At 38.8% G+C, this 23,086-nt stretch overlaps 1 protein-coding gene across 1 annotated transcript; it reads right to left on the bottom strand.

Moving 5' to 3' along the window:
• Positions 1 to 2,146: 2,146 nt before the first annotated feature.
• On the bottom strand, positions 2,147 to 2,608 carry LOC142163600 (17.6 kDa class I heat shock protein-like). The gene has a single exon (XM_075220877.1). The coding sequence runs from the start codon at positions 2,606 to 2,608 to the stop codon at positions 2,147 to 2,149; it is 462 nt and encodes a 153-aa protein (XP_075076978.1).
• Positions 2,609 to 23,086: the final 20,478 nt, after the last annotated feature.

The following is a 23,086-nucleotide window of genomic DNA, read 5'->3' as shown; positions in this document are numbered from 1 at the left end:
ACTTACAAAAACTCAGAAACTCTAGAAAGTAGTTTTTGAATTTTTTAAAGATTTTAAAAACTGAGATTAGATCTTCAGGAAAAATTGTTGTTATTTATCTATTGCAATACAACCCAAACAAACAGAGTTAGCAAAAACTCAAATTATTTGGGCAAACTTTGTGTTTGAAAATGTTGAAAGCAACACTGTCAAACGTGTTTGCTCTTGTTTATACTATTTTGTGAATTGTTTGCGGACTCTGAATCATATATCTCTTGACAGCTTTTGCATTTCTCTGAAATTTTTGTTGCAGGCTCGTATGCCAGGTGGTGCGGACTTGTTTATTTGCTATGGAGGAGTTCAACTACGAGAACCAGTTGCAGCCAAAGCTGATTGGCTGGTGTTTAATTTTAAGGACTTGATTAACTCATTGGAGTAACGTACTATCGCATCTTCTCTCTTCCAACAATATTTCTTCTTCGGGCCTCATGCTGCTTTGTAGTTCTGTTCTTGATGTCATTTATTTGGCTCTTAAATTTTGCTATGAGGTATTGCGAAAAAAAATTGACATCTTGGAAACTGACCTCATTATGATTGGGAGCTAGACCCTCGTCTTCTATTGTGTCTTCTATACTGCATTTCTAGAGAACTTATTGCATTGTCACCAGCCAGAATGAATGGCGTTCACTAGAGAAGAAGCTACCTTTATTTAATATAACAACCGTCTTCCTTGTATTGTCATTTGTCTCTTCGATCTTAGCTTGATATGATATATAGCAAATGTTTGGTTGAAAATGATTCCCTGTTACCTTTCTGGGCTGGTTTTATGTCTTGGCTTGTATGATGATGACAACAACAACATACCCAGTATTATCCCACACCGTGCGGTCTAAGGAGAGTAGCGTATATGCAGATCTTACCCTTACCTTATGAAGATAGAGAGACTGCTTTCAATAGACTTTCGGCTCAAAAAAGCATAAGCACCACGTTAATTAAAATATAGACAAGGTACAGTACGAAAAAGCCATATAAAAGCAGAATAAAAATAACAAGATAGTAAGGTAATTAACAATAAAAGAAAATAACGGTTAATCATAAAAACCTATTACCAACAAAAAGCGAGATTGCGTGCCAATACTACTATTATAAATATTCTAGACTACCTACTCTACTATCCTAATCATCTACCTCCATACCTTCCTATCAGGATCATATCCTTATAGGAAATTAAGGCTTGCATGACAATGACAATATATGAAACAAGAGCAAAAGAATCATTTTGTATAAAAAGATACACATCAACAACAATATATGAAACACATCAATCATTTTGTATAAAAAGATACACATATTATATTTAAATTTAATGGTTAAAAAACCTGGTTCTTTTATTATCTATTTCATACTTTTGGTTCATACATGTGTAATACTCTTACACTGGTCACGTGCTCAGTAGTTTCAATGGCCAGGACCTGAAATGAATGCTGCCCAATAATACCATCTCAGTGGCTGTTTTACCATCCGTAAGTTGCCTCAGAATGCACATTCATTGTCCCTTCCAGGCGAGTCTTCTGCGCTCTTATTAATTATTTTTTTTATTTGTAAGAAAATAAAATATTGAGAACGCAAACAGGAGAACAAAAAGGATCAGCCACCCATCAGCCGCCCCTCCTAGTTTGACATATTACCAATTGAAATGTTGAAGATCTGATTGATATTACATATTACCAATTGAAATGTTGATCTGATTGATATTATGTCGTGGTACAGACTGCAAATTCGATGAGCTTCAGTAAGTTTTGAACAACCTAGTGTCTCTTATTTGTTAATTTTGTTTTTGAATCTTAGAACTAGAAATGCAGAACATGAGAACAGAGAGTACCAAAGCGTCTCTCACTCAAAGGCCCGAAGAGAAACTGATTAAACAGCATAAAGCATACTAAAAAGGCAAAAGGAAGGAAAGAGTAAGATAAAAGATTTGAACAGAAGCATAGTAGAACAACAGGAATGTTATTACACGGGGGGAATACATTAGCGGTTAATAGGCCAAATAAGGAGACGGCTCAGGATGAGACGAACAACTCTATATCTTCAATAGTACAAACCTTACCATAGGCAATCCATAGAGTACTTGCTACATTTACATATAAACTTATATATATAGCGTCTAACCGGTGATCTCAATGGACTTGACATCAGGCTTCTTCACCTCTTCCTTGGGAACTGTAACAGTGAGCACTCCATTCTCCATCACCGCCTTAACTTGATCCATCTTAGCATTCTCCGGAAGCCTGAATCTTCTCATGAATTTCCCGCTGCTGCGTTCCACGCGGTGCCAAGTATCATTCTTTTCCTCTTTCTCCACATTCCTCTCTCCGCTGATTTGAAGAACCCTATCTTCTTCGATCTCCACTCTCACTTCTTCCTTCTTAAGTCCCGGGAGATCTGCCTTGAATACATGAGCCTCCGGAGTTTCCTTCCAATCGACTCGAATGTTCGCGAACGCAGAGGTCTCCCGTGAATTGGAACCTGGAAAGCCCAATTCCCTGAAGGGATCAAACACGTCAATTGAGAATGGATCGAAGACGCTGCTTCGTCGATCGCCGAACATTCTTGAAATCAGTGACATTTTCAGTGAGCTTTTTGAGAATTTTCTTAATTTGTTTCAGGTTTCAAGTTTGTTGGTTCAGGGAGGACCTGTGTAGGTATTTATACTGTCGTAGAGGAGTGTTTACTGCTTTCTCGATAGTGCTGTATGGCGGGACCGGGCTCGCGGTCCTAACAGGCTAAACGGGCCTGGCGGGCCGGTCCTTAATGGTGCAAAAAGCCGGGGCGGGCCGGGTATGATAAAATAGCCCACGAGCCCGGGACCGCTAAGCCCGGGACCGGCTGGCAGGCCTGGGCCGGTCTTACCGGGTCTAACGGGACTAACGGCTACTTTTAAAAAAAAAACGGTCAAAAATTTAAAAAGTAGCCGTTGGGCTGCAATTTTGACCATTTGGAACTTTCAAAAATAGCCATTTGGCCCCCAAACTTTATATAATTACACTTTTTCCCAATTCTCAACTATAAATACCCCCTCATTCTTTCATTTTTACTCACCAATTCATCAATCTCTCTCAATCTCTCTACTATAATTGCTTATTTTATTGTTGAAATTTCGTGAAAAATTGTGAAGTTGGTGAATTGAAGTATTCAAGTCTTCAACGATTTTCAATTTTCAAGAAGTTGTTCGGCAATTCGGTAAACGCGTTCCAACTCTTAAGTTTTAATATTATAGTTTTGTTAGTTTTATTTAGTATAATTATAATTAATATGGCATTTTCTTTAAAAAATATTTTTGGTGGTAAGGGTAAAGCTAAAACTGGTGAAAGTAGTGGCCAACCTACTACCCTTCCCCCGGCTCCCCGACCCAGACCTGGTAGACGTCCTGGTGCTCCTATTATTCTTGATAGTGATAACCCCTGTTTTCAATTTTCCGATAGTTAATTTTCCATAATGTTGCACCAGGTCAAAATTTAGATGATGAAACTATGAATGCTCTTTATCCTAATCAAACTATCTTTGAAAATGATGAGGAAAATGAGGATGAAGATGAAACCCAACCGAATTTAGATGATACACCTACTAGTCCTTTTAATAACCCAACTGATGTACCGCCCGACCCACCTGTAGAAACTCCTAGTTTTAATAGACAACCTCCTAAACGCCTAGAAACATCATTAGTTTGGAATTTTTTTACTCAAGTAAGAGAACAAAATAAGGCTAAGTGTAAAACATGTGGGAAATTACTGGCGCATAAATATACTGGAGACCATAGCGGCACGGGTAGTTTGACTATGCACATAAAAACACACCCTAGAGATAAAGTTAGATATTTACAAATGAAAGCGCATCTAGAGGGGACACGTGTAGATTTTGCGGATAGCCCTAGTACAAGTTCAAATCTAGTTCAACCAGGAATTAACACTGTGATCGGAGGTATTTTATATTACGATCCAAATAGAGATCGTGAAGAATTAGCAAAGATGGTTACCGTTATGTGCTTACCCTATTCTTTTCCTTCTAATCCTAATTGGGTGCATTATATTAGAAGAGTTTTTAATCCTACTTATAAAGGTTGGCCTCGCGCAACAGTTAAGAGCGATATTTATAAATATAAACATGAATATGAACAATATTTGCGGTATTTATTTACTCATATAACTAATCGGATTTCTATTACTACTGATATTGGTAGAAGTGGTAATGATTGTGATTATCTAACTGTTACAAGTCATTGGATAGATGAGGAGTGGACAATGCAAAAACGCATTATTGCGTATAAAATAATTAATTCATGTCACACAGGTAAGTTTATAGCTAACACTGTTGCAGATATTTGTAGATATTTTTGCTTTAGAGATAAAATAATGTCAATTTCTATGGATAATGCTTCTAGTAACACTAGTGCTATAGGCATACTTACAACAACACTAAATCCCGCATTTAGGAATACATTCCATGTTAGATGTATTTGTCATATTTATCATTTAATTGTCGGTGATGGTATGCGAATTTTAAATTTAGAAATTGAAAAGGTTAGAATGGCTCTTAATTGGCTTTTTTATTCAAACCGTAGAAGTAGACTTAGAGAATATTTTAAAAAATGTGATGAATATGGCCTTAGAGAAAGAAAGGTTCCTAAAGCTTGCCCGACTAGATGGAATTGTATGTACGAAAGTTTAGTAGTTGCATATGAATATAGAAACCCAATTAGTGCAACGTTTAATGCTCGGGTAGGTGGTGAGGATGATGATGAAATGCTTACTACTCAAGATTGGACGAATGTTAAAATTCTTATAGATTTTTTAGAACATTTTCAACTACAAATTCATTTTCTGGGGAATATTATCCTACTATTTCAAACTGTTTAGTTTATATTGCAGCACTATGTGATTTGTTTGTTGAATTTTCGGAGGGTGGAGAAATTTATCAACTTGCTATAAATGAAATGAAAGAAAAGTTTAAAAAATATTTTTTCCCTATCCCTCCTATTTATGGTGTTGCTGCAATGTTAAATCCTACAATGAAATTAGGAGGTCCTCATTTTTGGTACTCAAATATTTATAAGGCTTTAGATCTTTCAAATGAGGAATTTGATACACTTGCAGATGCAAAAGCCTCAATTAAAATCAATGCCCAAACAATTTATAATGATTATCAACTTGCCTTAGAGCATGCTAGGCCAAATGTTCCAACCCCTACTTCGTCTAGTTCACAATCGTCTAAAAGAGCTGCGGGCTTAAAAGCACTTAAATCTTGGACGGAGTTCAGGGGTTCTCAAGGTGATAATTATGATGAAACTTCACATCTAAATGAGCTTCAAGTTTATTTGTCGCAGGGACTTACAAAGGAGAATCCAGACGGCACTTTTGATCTTTTGGAATGGTGGAAGGCAAGGAAAAAACATTTTCCGGTTCTTGCAAGGATGGCTCGGGATATTTTATCTATTCAAGCTTCAATTGTTGCATCTGAGAGAGCTTTCAGTCAAGCAAGACTTCAAATAGGTGATCATAGAGCGTCAATGAGGGAGAGCTTGGAAAAATCTGTACTGTTCAGAGATTGGATCCGCTCGGAAAGAAGAAACTTTGGAATTGCGGAATCACAACCGACGATAGATGAAGCTTATGAAGAAATGATGGCGGAACTTGCGGAGGATGTTGCTTCGCCCGGAAGTGGTGATGAACAAGCTTCTTTTTGACCACCACCAACGCAACCTCCTCCGAACCTTGAAGGATTTATGAAATTTGTTAGAGAAACAATGTAGATTATGGTGTAACTTGTACTTTGGCATATCTTCTTTTAGTTTTTTTCCCTTTTAATGGTGGTATTAGTACCTTGTTGTGCTCATTCCATTGGGGGAGGAAGACTAAGAAAGATATGCCATTTTTGGTAATAAAAATTATAAGACATGCCCTTGAATCTTTTTGCAATATTTTTTTGTCTTTAACTTGCAATTATTTATAAGCTATAATATATTTACATAACATACAATATATGCTACAAGAAAATATATAAGGGAATATATATACATAACATACAATATATACTACAAGAAAATATATAAGGGAATATATATACATAACATACAATATATACTACAAGAAAATATATAAGGTAATATATATACATAACATACAATATATACTACAAGAAAATATATAAGGTAATATATATACATAACATACAATATATACTACAAGAAAATCTATATATATACTACAAAACATTATAAGAAATTATATTTGGAAATATATATACATAACATACTATATATAGTATACTATACTAGTATACTATATATACTACAAAACAAGATTTTTCAAAATTCAAAATGAGGGCCCCACCCCTAATGACCACCAACGGCCATATTGCACAAATAGCCGTTTTTTTTTTTCAATTTACAAAACTAATCTTCTCTAACACTATACATACCCCCTCCCTCTTCTTCATTTCAATACTCAATACTCATTTCTCAATCTAAATTTCTCTCAATCTCCAATTTTCAAGACTTCAAGTCTCAATCTTAATTTTCAAGTTACATCATGCCTCGTTCGGAAAGAGTGCGCTTATTTGTTTCGCACTACTATGAAGTGCTTGAAGAAAATGAAGAAGGCCAAATATTAAAATGCAAGAACTGTGGAAGAGTCTTAAATTTTCGTTCAGGGTGTACCACAGGCATTTTAAGGAGACATATAACGTATTGTGTTGATGGTATTTATCCGCAAATTCGTCTTTAAGATTTTTCAACAATTTGTGTTATTTTAAAATTATTAGACGTATTTATGCTTCATGTTGTACTTTCTTATTAATTTATTATGCATGACAATTTAGTTTTACTATTGTTTTGTTATTTTACTTTTTCGTCAAGCACTTTAATAATTAGATTTCTACATATATATTACATATATATTTTTTATATAGCCATGATATGGTTTACAAGAAATTGCCTTAAACAAAAAAATTTAAAAAAATCCCGAAAATAAAAAGCCCGTTAGGCCCGCTAAGCCCACGAGCCCGGCCCGCTTAGCCCAGGACCATATGGGCTTAGGCCCGTCACGGGCTGGTTCCACCCGTTGAGCCCACGAAGCCTGGGACCGTGAGGCCTGAGACCGCCAGAGTCCATGCCCGTTAAGCCCGGCCCATTTGGCCCATTTAGGCCCGGCCCAGAATACTAACATTATTTCTCGATACTTCTATCCGCACTGATATTTCTGCCCCAAGTAAATATTCCGGAACGTAGATAACTAGATGTCGAGAACTTTCTGGACCAATCTCGTTAAGCCCATACAAAAACACGCAAATGTGCTACGACATTGGGTCCAGCTGCTCTGGTTACTTTTCGTTCCATTTGCGGCCCAAATTCATCGGTCGTCATTTGTATAAAATGTAGGAATAGATAAAAATTATGCCTTCTAGGCATAAGGCGCATAATAATTTAGGAACAAATTAATATTCTAAATCAACAAGTTCTTAGAACATGTTATAAATATTATAGTCAAGTACTTAAAAAGAGTTTTCTTTTTAATCATAATTTCTTTTAAAGTGTATAAGGCAAACAATTCAAGGTGTAAGCCGTAAAGCATGCATGACGTAAAAATTGCACGGGGCGTCCTATTTGGTCGCCCCCATTTAACCTATACCCATTTTTTAAAAAAGGTTTTAACTTGTACCCACTTTTAAACAACTTCAGCTCCATTTCTCCTCCTCCTCCTTCTCCTCTTACGTTTTCTTCTTCTTCTTTCTTCTGCTGTTGTTGGTGCTGCTATGAAACTTCAGTTAATGGGATGATTGCCAAAAATATGTTTATCAAATTATTTAAAAATAAATTATAAATAATTACGTAAGTTAGTAGACAATAATTTGTGAATATTTTCACGTACGTAAGTTAGTAGACAATGACAATTCTATTTTTTTCACGTTTATTGTTTCCAAAATTTATGATTTAGATATTGTTGGCAATCTGATTATTTATCTAGTATGTTAGAAAGCTTTTTCAAAAACTTCAGCTTATATAGTGCTGCAGTTTTTACAAATGAACTAAATAACTTCAGCATCTTCTGCAAAAGTTTCTTAAAAAGCTTTATGACAAAACTAATGAATCCAGAACAAAAAAATTCAGCTTTTAGTGCTGAAGTTTTTACAAATGAACTAAATAATTTCAGCATCTTCTGCTGAAGTATTTGAAAAAGCTTATCCAGGACAAAAAAACTTCAGCTTATTTAATGCTGAAATTTTTATAAATGAACTAAATAACTTCAGCATCTTCTGCTGAAGTTTTTGAAAAAGCTTAATGACAAAACTAATGAATCCAGGATAAATTTTTTTTAGCTTATTTAGTGCAATTACAAACAAAAACTTCAGCAAATAGAGAACAAAACTTCAGCTACTATGCTTAAGTTCAGCAATTACAAACAAAAACTTCAGCAAATAGAGAACAAAACTTCAGCAAATAGAGAACAAAACTTCAGCTACTATGCTTAAGTTCAACAATTACAAACAAAAATTTCAGCACACTTGCTACTTCAGGCCCGTCTACAAGAATGCTGAAGTTTTGCGTGATTGCCTTTGCTATTTCAACCCCCTATGTTGAAGTTATGCGAAAAAGTGGGTACGTTTGTAATTTTTTTTTGCAAAGCGGACATAAATTAAAACATAACCCAAAAAGTGAGTATAAATATAAATGCCCCATGCATAAGACGTTATTGAAATATGAAATGAACATCCTAAAGTGGAAAATGTGCAATAGTCAAACGCGGCCTCAACAAGCCCATAATTGTCTCTTATCGTTTAGAGGCTGACACTCCATGAGACGAGTTCTTCTTATGACTTTAAACGACTAACGACAATTAATTTAATATAATAGCGCATTTGCAAGTCTTACGTCCATAAACTATTTAAGATATATTAGTGTTTACCTTTAAAATTGGATAACAATTAAACTTATAAGTGATTTTAAGGATATGTGATTTCACTTGGTACAAACTGAGAAATATGAGAATTAATGTTAGAAATTAACTGTAAAATAAAGTTAACCAATATAATGATTATGGCCCTCTAGCTAGATCGCCCTCAAACCAACTAGGTATGTTATTGAGCTGTATGAACTGAACAACAGAACTTAAGAGAAAATGTAATATATTGCTTCCTTATACGTGTATGTGATCCCTACAAAATGATTAGAATCCCCTTTCATATAGCAGAGGAATTCTACTTATGGTACAATTTTAAATACAGACGGAAATACATGACTAAATAACTGGTTTTGACTTGATACGTGTCGAGATTTCTGCCACGATCCTTGCTCGGTCACTGATATCTCAATTTTCTGTTTTTCGACTTAGCAGGCTTCCTTTGATCTTGCTCGATCTCCATCCCGCTTCGGTCTCAATCATGGTTGGTCTCGATCTTGATCGGTCATTGATTCATGAGCTTAACAATCCATCGCCATGCCATGGTTCATACAACGCGGGGTTGAGCCTTGGTCTGCCACCCCGGATTCGATTAGCCATACAAAATTAGGCAAGCCTGATTTTGACCGTATATAGATAGTCTCCTCGTTTTTTGGAGTGTAATGACAAGAAACGAATTGAGTCTTCGAACTTCCCCTCTTATGAAAGAATTTGAAGTCCTATTTTATTACGAAATTCGGACGTCTCCGAACCGTGTTAATTTGGCTGTAACCTCTTTAGTTCGGGATTTGCCCCTTGGGCTTATTTTTTTGAGCTTGCCCGAAGTGTCAGTCCCCGAGTGAGGTGGCCATGACCTATAAAAATGAGAGTTGCCTAAAAGGTCTTATGATCTCGAAGTTTTAATAATTCGATCTCGTTTATTTTTCGGACGGTAGTCCTCAAGCGTGGGGGCAATTATCCGAACTCTAGATATGATCGGCCCTTAAGCCTGTTTACATAATAGATCGAGAATATGAAATTGTAAAGTAGAAAAAGTTTTCTAAGGCATGAGATATTGGCAAGGAAAAATACTTCTCTTTATAATTGATTATACATGCGTACATGTTCTATGCCAGGGCTCGAGCAAATTACGTGGGGCACAATTCGTTTGACCGTTTAGCCCTTATAAATTTTCCTATTGAAACCCTAATGCCATGAAGTAATTTCCTCGCAACAAAGTTCACATTCGAGGGTAATGCCCCCCCAGTATTCGAGGTTGATTATAAATAAGCCTCAGATACTATTGAATTGTTCTAAGTTGTCACGATCAATGATTTCCTCATTAAAAACCTCGCCGATAAACACATAACAAAACGGGTCTAAGGAAAAAAGAGTGCAATGCGTGCTTTCAGACTTAAAGGCTTCGTATCGAGGAGTCCATTATTGTTTCTGATCGAACACATGCAAGAGTTAGTTTAAAATATAAATGAAAATGGGGTTGTACCTTAGCAGTAGTACCGTTTTAGGTGTGGTACGTTCCAATTGCTCGGTAGTTGTTCGCCGTTCATCGTGCCGAGCTTGTAGGATCCTTTTTCGATGATTTCGAGAACCTGGTACGGTCCTTTCCAGTTCGGTCCCAATTTTCCTTCGTTTGGACTTCGGTTGTTGAGGGTGACCTTTCTTAGCACCAAGTCCCCGATGTTAAAATGTCGAAGATTGGCTCTTCGATTATAGTACCTTTCGATCCGCTATCTTTGAGCGGCCATTCCGACGACGGAGACTTCGCGTCTGTCGTGCAACAATTCTAGGCTCGTATTCATGGCCTCATTATTTGACTCCTTTGTTGTATATCAAAATCTGATACTGGGTTCTCCGACTTCGACTGGGATTAGAGCTTTGGCGCCACAAACTAATGAGAACGGTGTTGCTCCGATACTGGATTTCTATGTTGTGTGGTACGCCCATAGAACCTCGGGCAGTATCTCTCTCCACTTCCCTTTGGCATCGGTCAATCTCTTCTTAAGGTTCTGAATGATGGTTTTGTTGGTCGATTCGGCTTGTCCGTTCCCACTGGGATTATAAGGCACCGATAGGATCCTTTTGATCTTGTGATCCTCAAGAAATTTAGTTACTTTTCTACCGATGAATTGCTTTCCATTATCACGTACGATCTCGGAGGGCATCCCGAATCGACATATGATGTGATCCCAAATGAAGTCTATGACTTATTTTTCTCTGACTTTCTCGAAAGCCTGTGCTTCAACCCACTTAGAAAAATAATCAGTCATAAATAAAATAAACTGAGCTTTGCTTGGGGCCGATGGAAGAGGGCCGACGATGTCTATTCCCCATTTTATGAACGACCATGGGGATAAGACCGAATGGAGCTACCCTCCAGGCTGATGAATCATTGGCGCATACCTTTGGCATTGGTCGCATTTTCGAAGGAACTCCTTTGCGTCCTTCTCCATATCGGTCCAGTAGTACCCTGCTCTGATTACTTTGTGGACTAACGATTCGGCACTGGAATGATTTCCACAATTGCTTTCGTGAACTTCCCGTTGGATGTAGCCGGTATCTCCCGGTCCCAAACATATTGCCAACGGTCCATCAAACATCCTTCTAAATAGCGTTCCGTCTTCGAACAAAGTGAACTGTGCTACCTTTGTGCGTAGAGTTCTCGACTCCTTTAGATCCGATGGGAGCTTCACGTTCTTTAAGTACTCTATGTACTTGTTTCTACAATCCTAGGTCAAACTTGTAGAGTTTATTTCGTCTTGGCCTTCTTCGATCACCGACATCATGAGTTGTACAATAGTCCCTGAGTTGAGTTCGTCGTCTTCGACCAATGAACCTAGATTAGCAAGAGCGTCAGCCTCGCTGTTTTATTCTCGAGGTACATGCTGCAAGATCTATTCCTTAAATCGATGTAGAGTCATCTGTAGTTTATTCAAGTACCTATACATTCGGTCTTCTCGGACTTCAAAAGTACTATTAACTTGGTTTACCACGAGGAGGGAATCACACTTGGCTGACCTCTGCTCCCAAACTTTTAGCTAGTTTGATACCTGCAATCATGGCCTCATATTCGACCTCATTGTTAGTTAAGTTTATAGTTCTGATAGACTGTCTAACTATATTACCCGTGGGTGATTTTAGCACGATGCCTAGTCTAGACCCCTTTACGTTCGAAGCACCGTCCGTAAAAAGGGTCCAGACTCCCATAAGATGTACCCGATTTCATCAGCAGTTCTTTTTCAACCTTGGGTACGAGGGCCGGCGCAAAGTCAGCCATGAAGTCTACCAAGATTTGAGACTTGATGGCGGTTCGGGGTCGATACTCAATATCGTACCCACTGATTTCGATGACCCATTTGGCCAATCGACCCCAAAGTTCTGGTTTCTGCAAAATATTTCAAAGAGGATAGCTGTCAAAACACATATTGGATGACATTGGAAATATGGTTTTAGTTTCCTAGAGGCGCTTATTAATGCAAACGCTGATTTTTCTAAGTGCGGATATCTAGTTTCGGCCTCACCTAAGGTCTAACTAACATAATAGACAGGGAATTGCGTACCTTGTTCTTCTCGGACTAGTACTCCACTTACCACTATCTCCGAGACTACCAAGTACAAGTAAAGTTGTTCGTCCACTTTTAGGGTATGAAGTAGCGGTGGGCTCGATAAATACCTCTTTAGTTCCTCCAAGGCATGCTGGCATTCTGGAGTCCATGCAAAATTGCTCTTCTTCTTAAGTAGTGAGAAGAATCGGTGACTCTTATCTGAGGACCTCGAAATGAATCGTCCTAGGGAGGCTATGTGCCCCGTTAGCCTCTGCAAGGCCTTTACATTATCTACTACCGTGATATCCTCGATAGCTTTAATTTTATCGGGGTTGATCTCAATCCCCGGATTGGACACCATGAAGCTAAGAAACTTGCTCGAGCCAACCCCGAACGTGCACTTTTCTGGGTTGAGCTTCATATTGTACTTCCTCAGTATATCGAAGGTCTCCTGCAAATGCTTTAAATGGTCCTCTGCTTGCAGGGACTTAACTAGCATGTCATCAATATAAACTTCCATAGATTTTCCTATTTGTTCTTCGAACATTCGATTTACTAGGCATTGGTAGGTTGCACTATCATGTTTTTATCCGAATGGAATTAGATTATAACAGTAGGTACCATACTTCATGATGAATGAAGTCTTTTACTGGTCTTCCGAGTTCATTTGTATTTAGTTGTACCCGGAATAGACATCGAGAAAACTGAGAGTCTCGTGGCCGGCTGTGGCATCAATCATACGATTAATGTTAGGCAAAGGAAAAGAATCCCTGGGGTATGCTTTATTCATGTCTTTATAATCTATACACATTCTAAGTTTGTTTCCCTTCTTAGGGACTACCACTACGTTTGATATCCGTTAGGGATACTTTACTTCCCGAATGGATCCTATTTTGAGAAGTTGGTATAGACAATCAGTTTGACGAGCCCTCATAGTAGACGAGGTTAGCATTCAGCGAAGGATCGGTAAGACTCCACCTCATTCAGAGTGCAGCCGAGTCTATGAGTCATCGTGTTAGAATTTTGCTACAAACTTATGGGCAGGCCGATACCCTATCCCATTTGATGTCAAATACTCTTAGAGGCTTTGTAGACAGAGGTTCATTTTGTACAGTATGTCATAGGCCTTGACGGCCAATATGTATTCATGTTTTAAGAAAGATGGTTCATTGATACAGTGCTTTCCCACTTATAGTTATACATTAAGAGTTGTGGCCATATAGGCCTAGTTACCAATGATAGTATAATAAGAAAGATATCTTACATTGGTACTCGGTTGAGTAAGACACCGAGTGCCCATCGTGACCCTTCGGTTTGGGTCATGACACTTTACATCCCGAATGGATCCTCTTTTGAAAAGTTTGGTTACCTCGTCCTTGAAGAAGGCATGTTTAATCTCAGACTGGGGCCTTCTTTTTTGCTTCACCAAGTGGAATTTAGGGTCCAGGCTCAGCTTGTGAGTGTTAATTTCTGGCGGGATCCCTGTCATATTAAGGTGGGACCAAGCAAAGCAATTCATGTTAGCTTTAAGGAAATGAATAAGCTTTTTCCTCAGCCCGGGGGTTAGCCCCGTGCCCATGTATACCTTTCTTTTTGGCTAATGTTCGGCCACTGTGACTTGTTGTAGCTCTTCGACCATTGACTTGGTGGCGTCGGAGTCATCAAAAATTATGAAATATCAAGGGATCCAATAGTCGTCTTCTTCGTCGGTCTCTCGCTTCTCCGGTTGTGTTGAGGCTGGTGTTTGTGGTTGCTATTTGGCCTCCTATTTTCCCTTCGAATCCGATCCCTTTACTAATGAAAGTGCCGACACATGTATTACTTATTCGATTGCAAACATCTCCTTGGCAGCGGGCTGCTCCCCATACACTGTTTTGACTCCCTCAAATGTTGGAAACTTCAGAACTTGGTGAAGGGGCAAGGGTACTGCCCTCATATTATGGATCCAAAGCCTTCCGAGCAGGGCGTTGTACCTCATGTCACCCTCGATCAAATGGAACTTTATTTTTTGGATTGTCCCGGCCATGTTCACTGGCAAAATAATTTCACATTTGGTGGTTTCGCTTGTCACGTTGAAGTCGTTAAGTAGTCGGGCTACAGGCACAATTTGATCTTGTAGGCCGAGATGTTCTACGACCCTCAATCGGATGATGTTGGCCGAGCTACCTGGATCAATCAAAACACATTTAACTTGAATTTTACTCATAAGGACAGATATTACCAGTGCATTGTTGTGAGGTTGTTCGATCCCTTCTGCATCCTTGTCATTGAAAGACAAGGTCTCTTCCGGTAAGTAGTCCCGAGTTCGTTTTTCCCTTGTAATCGTCACCTTAGTGAATTTAAATATCGGTTCTTGAGGAATATAGACCCCTCCAACGATCATGTGAATCACGTGTTGTGGCTCTTCTTACTCGTTCTGTCTGTTTGAATCTCTATTTTTGAAGTGGTTCTAGGCTTGATCGCTTAAGAATTCCCGAAGGTGCCCCTCATTGAACAATCGAGCTACTTCCTCTCTCATCTGTCTACAATCTTCTGTTTTATGGCCATGGGTACCATGACACTTGCATATTTGGCTTGGATTTCTTTGGGCCGGATTGGTCTGTAGAGGTCGAGGCCATCTGGTATCTTTGATGCGTCCGATGGCCGATACGATGACAGATGCATCTACGTTGAAGTTATATTATGATAATCGAGGTGCTTATTTGGGTCCATCATCCCTGTCGAAACCACTCTTTCTCATGAGTCCTTAGAAGCTCTATTATCGATCATTCCTTCTGTCATTCCGAACGGGGTTGCATCCAGGCTCGTTGTTTATTCGATCTCCACCGTATGATTTATATCGATCTCTGTTTGACAGTGGTTCCTGGTCGATATCCCTTTTAACTCTATCGACGGACCTGTTTGGATTAATGGACCCGGAAGGAGCCCCCAGTTGATCATCCTCGACCCCTAATCTTCGACTGATATCGATTATGTACATCGGCCCAAGTGACAGCTGGATATTCGATCAAATTCTGCTTTAATTAATGTGAATCTATGGAACTCCGAGCGTTGAAACCTTGAGTAAAAGCTTGAACAGCCCAATCCTCGGTGATCGGTGGCAAATCCATTTGTTCCATTTGGAATCGAGATACAAATTCCCTGAGCATTTCGTTGTCTTTCTGCCTTACCTTGAAAAAGCCCAACTTTCTTGTAACAACCTTAATGGCTCCAGCGTGTGCCTTTACAAAAGAATGTGCAAGCATAGCAAATGAATCAATAGAATTAGGTGGTAAATTATGATACTATATCATAACAACCTTCGATAGAGTCTCCCTAAATTTCTTCAGCAATACAGATTCAATCTCGTCATCTTCCAAGTCATTTCCCTTGATGGAACACGTGTATGAGGTGATGTGTTCGTCTGGATCTGTAGTCCCGTTATACTTCGAAATCTCGGGCATATGAAATTTCTTAGGGATCGACTTTGGAGTCGCACTCAGGGGGAAAGGTTTTTGGACAAACTTTTTGGAATCTGGTCCTTTCAATATTGGTGGTTCCCCCAGGATTTGGACGACCCTAGAGTTATAAGTTTCCACCTTCTTATCGTTTTCCTCGATCTTCTTTTCCCCTGTCTCGATTCGCTTTGTTAGTTCTTCGAGCATCTTTATGATAGCAGGATTGGTCTTTGATCCCCCTCCATTCGATCTTTTTGGCACCGATTTGGCAGTATGAATAATTTCTTGTGATAGCTCAAGCTCGATCCTGCTTGGTGCACGGATCTGATTTTAGAGTTGCGCTATTACAACTTGTTGAGTCTGCAACATTTCGAATATCATTCGAAGGTTAATACCACCTTCTTCACCGCCTTGTGCACTCTGATCGGCTGGTCGAACGTCCTTGCGGACGCTGCTTTCAGGATCGACGGCCAAATTCCCATAATGGCAATATGGGAACTGACATCGATTGGGTCTACGGCCGGGGCTCCATCGGGTTGACTAGAGGTACTCCATTCTTGGGGTGTATATGTTGTCATTCTCGCCATGGAGACTAAGGCCATTGTCTATGTGTGGGTGCTACTTGAGAGTTTGACATGTTGATCCTGGAATCAAAGACACTTCAAAGAACAAGCGTAAAATAGTGTGTGTTACGAAAATTGTACCAGGCGATCACTATTATCCTTAGCCCCACGGTGGGCGCCAAACTGTTTACCCTTAAAATTGGATAACAGTTAAACTTTTAAGTGGTTTTAAGAATATGTAATTTCACTTGGCACAAATTGAGAAATATGAGAATTAATGTTAGAAATTAACTGTAAAATAAAGCAAACCAATATAATGAGCGATTATGGCCCTCGAGCTAGATTGCCCTTGATGTTTTAAGCGACAATACCACACAAGAGGGGGGGGGGTGATTTGTGTGGTACCCAATTTTCGATCTAGAAGAACCATGTTCTTTTAGTTGTTCTAACTACTACTGTTTGCGGAATTAAAAGTACATAAAATAAAGAACACAGAGATTTTTACGTGGAAAACACCCGGCTCAAAAGGTGAAAAAAACCACAACCTACTACTCAGTAGGATTTTCCCCAACACTTCACTAAATCACTGATCCAAAACAGCATTTACAAAACTCTTTGTAAACCTAAGGATTACCTCTAATCTCGATGTAGAAACCAGCCTCTAACTGTTGCGACAACTTCAAGTTAGCCTATAACTTGAACTCTCAAAGTACCCAATACAATTGCTTCTAAGAAAGCTGGAAAGGTACAACTTTAAACCACCTACTACAATTGAACTAGAATAAGAAAAAACACAATAGAACTGGTTCTTCTATCTCGTTCAAGTAGCTTCAGGAGTGCACTTCAAATCTCACATAAACTGCTTGCAAAACCACCTTGCTTTTTTGCTTTCAATTTAGTTTAACTTCTGCGTATGTGCAATCCCCGCAAAAGAGATCAATCACTGTCATTTAATAGGTTAGTAATCAGAGTTTGATTGGGATTTAATTTCTGATCTTCTATCATAGTTGAGTCCTTGACAATATCAAACTCTAACACTCTCTTTATCCGGATTATGTTCTCTTCATATAAGGAGACTTTCTCCCCTTATCCAATATGTAACCTTTTCGATCAGATCAGGAGATATTGCTGCTTGATCAGTGGGACTTATCTCCTTCACGGCATCTCAGATGTATAGGCTGATCATGATTGTGCTTCACATGATGGACCTGGTCTATGACTGAGTTCATTTGTCATTCTTCAAAACTTCACCTGTTCTTGGGTCAAAAAATTCCCCCTTTTTGATGATGACAAACTCTATGCTTTTTACTGATTAAAAGACTTGTAAGAACTCAGCTTAACCATCAACACTAGACTTAGAAAATTTACTTCTCATCAAGGACCAGGTTAATTAGGTTATAAATATCACTTATTCAGAATAATGGGAAAACCCCAATATCTTTCCCCTTTTGACATCATCGAAAAGTTGCATACTTAATGTGAATCCCAGATTTTAAAAGGTACTCATGTCCACTGGGGCAACTGCAAGTGAAAATATGGTGCAATTATCAATAATCAACAAACATATTTAAACTATTAAGGTCAGAATCATCATAGAACAAGAGAAAACAGTTGTTGTCACTGATCATATATGTTGCCATTAACAGTCCACAAAAAGAAAGAAAAACTTTCAAAACATGAGCAAAAACAGAAAAATCCCTAATCCGGGTCACTGGGGTTACTAGACAGGTTCAGAAGACAAGTACTAGGAGACCTAAGGCTTGGAGAAACTAGAGGGTTGAGTCTGGAGAAGGTTCAACATATTTTGAAAGATTCCATCACTCTTCTCCTTTTCTTTTGCTAGCTTAGTTCTAAGGTCATCCCTCTCAGTTTCCAATTCAGCCACACGAGCCTTGAGCCTAGCAATTTCAGCATCCTTTGTTCCACATTTGTGAACCAAAGTCCTAACCTTGCTATTGATGGGTGTCTTCAGAGATGAACCAGGTTCAACTGGGATGGCATTAACTGGATAGTCACAAGCCAGAAGAGTCTTAATACCAAAATGTTCCTTACTTGATGCCATTTCCTATTTCTTCAAAGGCACGTTCAGCCTGTCCAGAACAATGGTCAGTATGAAGCCATATGGAGTAGCATGAGCCTTGGAGCCATTGATGACCCTATCTAACAATTTTACAATGAGAGCAGGCTAGTTGATCTGCTTTCCTCTCTCAAGGCACTCCATAAGAATTATGTCCATGTAATTTGCAGTATGTCTTCTCTCTTGTCTGGGCAGTAGGCAATTGTTGACAAATTCAAACACAACCTTGTGCTCAGCCCTCATCTCACTTTTCTGCCCAACCCTGGCTTCATTCACATCCTCTGAATTACAGAACCTCTTGGTGATCTCAAGAGCAGTAGGTAGGGAGTCCAGGCATGGCCACCTTTGCCTAGTATAGTCATCAAACCCTTCAGAGGGTATATCCAGAATTTCTCCCAGTTTCGCAGCATCAAATTGCACTGGGACTCCCTTCACCAAGCTACTGACAACCCCATCCTTAACATCAGCATTGGCCATGAACTCAATTAGTTCATTTCTGGCTAGTCTCCCATCCATCTGAAGGACAATGTCCTTCCAACCTTGAGCAGTTAAAGAGTCAACCAACCTCATCATCCCTGGTTCCACCAGGTCCTTCAACAATCTACCTTTCAAAAATTTTCTCCTGCCAAAGATGGCAAACTTGTCATGTTCATTCTCAGATTCCTCTTTTTTTTCTTCTCCACTCCACTCTTCATCATCTGAAACTTTTGCTTGTTTAGCTTTCACTGCAGATCTTGTCCTCTTGGCTATAGAGGGTGCAGCAGACACAGGTACAGAATAAGACTTCTTGGAAGAGGTCTTGGACTTTTTATGTTTGGGTGTAGGAACCTCCACTGTTGTACCCCTTTCTTGATAGACCAGTTCCATCTCCTCTTCCTCTACAACCTCAAAGGATTCTGCAACCTTTCCCTTTCCCTTCTCCATTTTCCTTTTCTTGCTTTCTTCTAGAGCCTTTTGTAAGTCAGTTTCACTTTATTTTACCCTGCTTCTTGTGGCTCTTCCCTTAGGCATTGAAGAGGCAGTAGGTTTTGGGGATGAAGTTTTTCTTTTCTTGGATGGCTTGGGAATATTTAGGGCTTTTGATGTGGTAGCTTTGCGTTTCTTTGGGTCATAACTTGTCCCAATCTTTCTCAGTAGATCAGCTAGGGTCTTCAGTAGATGAAACAGGTTCATCTCTCCTTTTGCTCAGATGAACCAACCCCTCAGCAGCCTCCCCAGACCCACTTTCCCCTGACTTCATGCCACTCTATTCTAACCTCTCTTGTGCAACCCCACATATAGCAAGAACTGCTCCCTTCCCATTTCCCCTCTCTTCACCATATGCACCCTCTCTCTCTTTTTCTTTTTTAGACTTCTTTTTACCTCCACTCCTACTCGTTTCAGCCAATTTAACATCCCTAATGGGTCCAACTAGAACAAACCTAGTTTCAAGGTTTTCAACAACAGATGAACTTACCTCAGTAAGGAATTCTTAAGTCTTCTCAGAGTCAGAAGACCCATGTCCTTCCCCCTCAGTCGCAAATTGAAAGGATTCAGACTCAGAACTAGAATCAGAATTTGGAGCTGGGCTATCTTTCACTTGTCTAGCTTTCAACCTTTCATTTAAAACCTTTCTCAGAGCCCCAGATGCTACAGTTTTTCGAGCCAACATTTTATGCCTTCGAAACCTAGGTTTTGGGGATTCACTAGGAGGAGTAGATGAGGATGAATTTGAGGGTGATGGTGGTGGAAGAGAACCAGGATGATCTTTTGGGTTAGACATTTTTTGTTTGTTTCTTGAGTTAATTTGGGAATTTTGGAGAAGAGAGCAATTAGAGTTAAAGAAGAGAATTTTTGACGGTTTTAGAATAATGAAGAAGATTAGAGATGTAGTGGGTATTTAAATATAATTAGATATTAATTCAGTAACGACAACTTTTCAAGGGTCAAATAGAAGTCTAATCAAACTGTAATTCCAGACTTTTAATGATTACTTGGCTTCCCTAGATATTAGGCAAAAATCATGGTTTTAGAGTTCTAAATGGATGAAGCTAGTTCAGTGCTTCAACGAATAGTATTTTCTAGGAATTTGGCAAGTATAGGACTTCTGCTCATGATTGAATTGTTAATCTTTCTAATTGTGCAAAGTATTGAAACCATACCTGAGCTTTCATATGAACTCATATTGATGAACCAGGTTCTTCATTTAGAATTCTCTTGAACATGCCTCAAATGCCATAATAGAAAAAACTTTATAAGAGATCAATGAGTCATATATACACATGTCACAGGAGTATACTAATTAAAGTATGGGACTGAGTAAGAATTAATCTAGATATTTACACAAAGTTAGAATTCCTAGCCAAAAAAAATTATTTTTTTTCAATTTTTTTTGTTTTCTGAGCTGGACCTATTACGTGATCTTAATCATCCCCAATTCCAACCTGTTCCTCTCAAAGTTTTCTCTACTCAGTGCTTTAGTGAAGATGTCAGCAATTTGCTTATCAGTAGCACAGAATTCTATGGAGATCAAACCTTTCTCATAGTTGTCTTTTAAGAAATGGTGCCTTACATCTATGTACTTAGTCTTTTTATGATGAATAGGGTTCTTTGTCATAGTTATAGCACTAGTGTTATCACAGAATATAGGAATGCAACCTACTTCTATACCAAAATCTACCAGCTGTTGTTTGATCCATATCAATTGAGCACAACAAGAAGCAGCAACAACATATTCAACTTCAACAGTTGACAAGGCCACAGAATTTTGCTTTTTAGTAGCCCATGACACAAGAAATGAACCAAGGAAGTGTTCCATACCTGAGGTGCTCTTCCTATCCACTAGAAAACCTGCATAATCAGTATCAGCATATCCTACTAAATTGAAATTGCTACCTTTGGGATACCAAAGACACAGATCAGTGGTGCCTTTCAAGTATCTTAGTATCATTTTGACAGCAGTCAGGTGAGACTCTTTAGGATTTGCCTGAAAGCGAGCACAAAGCCCTACACTGAAAACAATGTCAGGTCTGCTAGCAGTAAGATACAAGAGTGAACCTGTCATACCCCTATACAACTTTTGATCAACTGATGAACCAAGTTCATCAATATCTAATTTAGTGGCAGTTGCAATGGGTGTGACTATTTCTTTAGATTCTTCCATTTTAAACTTTTTGATTAGCTCATTTGCATACTTCTGCTGATGGATCATGGTTCCATTTGGACTTTGTTTGATCTGTAAGCCTAAGAAGAAGTTAAGCTCACCCATCATGCTCATTTCAAACTCACTCCCCATTAATTTTGCAGTCCTTACTTAGCTTATCAATAGTGGCCCCAAAGATTATGTCATCAACATATATTTGTAAAACAAGGAGATCCTTACCTTTTTCCCTTAAGAATACAGTACTATCAATTTTACCTCTTTTGTAATCATGCTCCAGCAGGAATTTGGACAATCGTTCATTCCATGTTCTTGGGGCCTGCTTGAGTCCATAGAGAGTCTTGTCTAACTTGTACATATGCTCAGGACATTCCTTGCTCTCAAACCTTGGAGGTTGTTTCACAAACACTTCTTCTTTCAGGTAGCCATTCAGGAAGGCACTTTTGACATCCATTTGATGAAGAGTGAATTCCATGTGTGCTGCAAAGGCTATGAGGAGTCTGATTGCCTCTAGTCTTGCAACTGGAGCAAAGGTCTCATCATAGTCTATGCCCTCTTCTTGGTTGTAACCTTGGACCACCAGTCTTGCCTTGTTTCTTGTAACTGTTCCATCTTCATTTTGTTTCTGAAGACCCACTTTGTACCAATGACTGATCTGTCTTTGGGTCTTGGAACTAGATGCCAAACTTGACTTCTCTCAAACTGATTGAGTTCATCTTGCATTGCAATCACCCAATCTGCATTCTGCAAAGCCTCGACAATATTTTTAGGCTCAAAAAGAGATAAAAAGGCATCAGAAGCACACAGATTCTTTAATTATGATCTAGTTTTGACTCCAAATGTTGGATAAGTGATAATGTTTTCAATAGGATGAGAACTTTGATACTTGTGAGGTTTCACAACCAACTGGTTTCTGCTAGATGTTTCTCCCATGTTCTGTTGCTAAGGAATAGGGTCATGAACAAGTTCTTTTAGGGGATTTATTTCAATTCCTCCTTGATTAGTTCCCCCTGTCAGGTTGCCCTGGATGGAAGAACCTGTTCCATCACCTGTTCCTTCTTTTGGTGCCGCTTTGACTTGTGCTAAGGCTTCAGTCAGATCCTTTACCAATCCAATGGCTTCATCTTTGTGTTCCTGTCTCTCAGAAAGAATGTTAGTTTCATCAAATACTATATGTACACTTTCTTCTACACACAAAGTTCTTTTATTGAACACTTTATATGCTTTGCTATGTGAAGAATATCCCAAGAATACTCCCTCATCACTTCTGGGATCAAACTTACCTAGGGAGTCTTTTCCATTATTGTGCACAAAGCACTTGCAACCAAATGCCCTAAGATGGGATATATTTGGTTTTCTCCCTTTAAGTAACTCATAGGGAGTCTTCTCTATAAG

The sequence above is a fragment of the Nicotiana tabacum genome, chromosome 8 (assembly GCF_000715075.1).
Source record: "Nicotiana tabacum cultivar K326 chromosome 8, ASM71507v2, whole genome shotgun sequence".
In the NCBI taxonomy this organism is placed as follows: Eukaryota; Viridiplantae; Streptophyta; class Magnoliopsida; order Solanales; family Solanaceae; genus Nicotiana; species Nicotiana tabacum.
The sequence above is the reverse complement of the archived record's forward strand: the minus strand, read 5'-3'. Positions and strand labels throughout refer to the sequence as shown.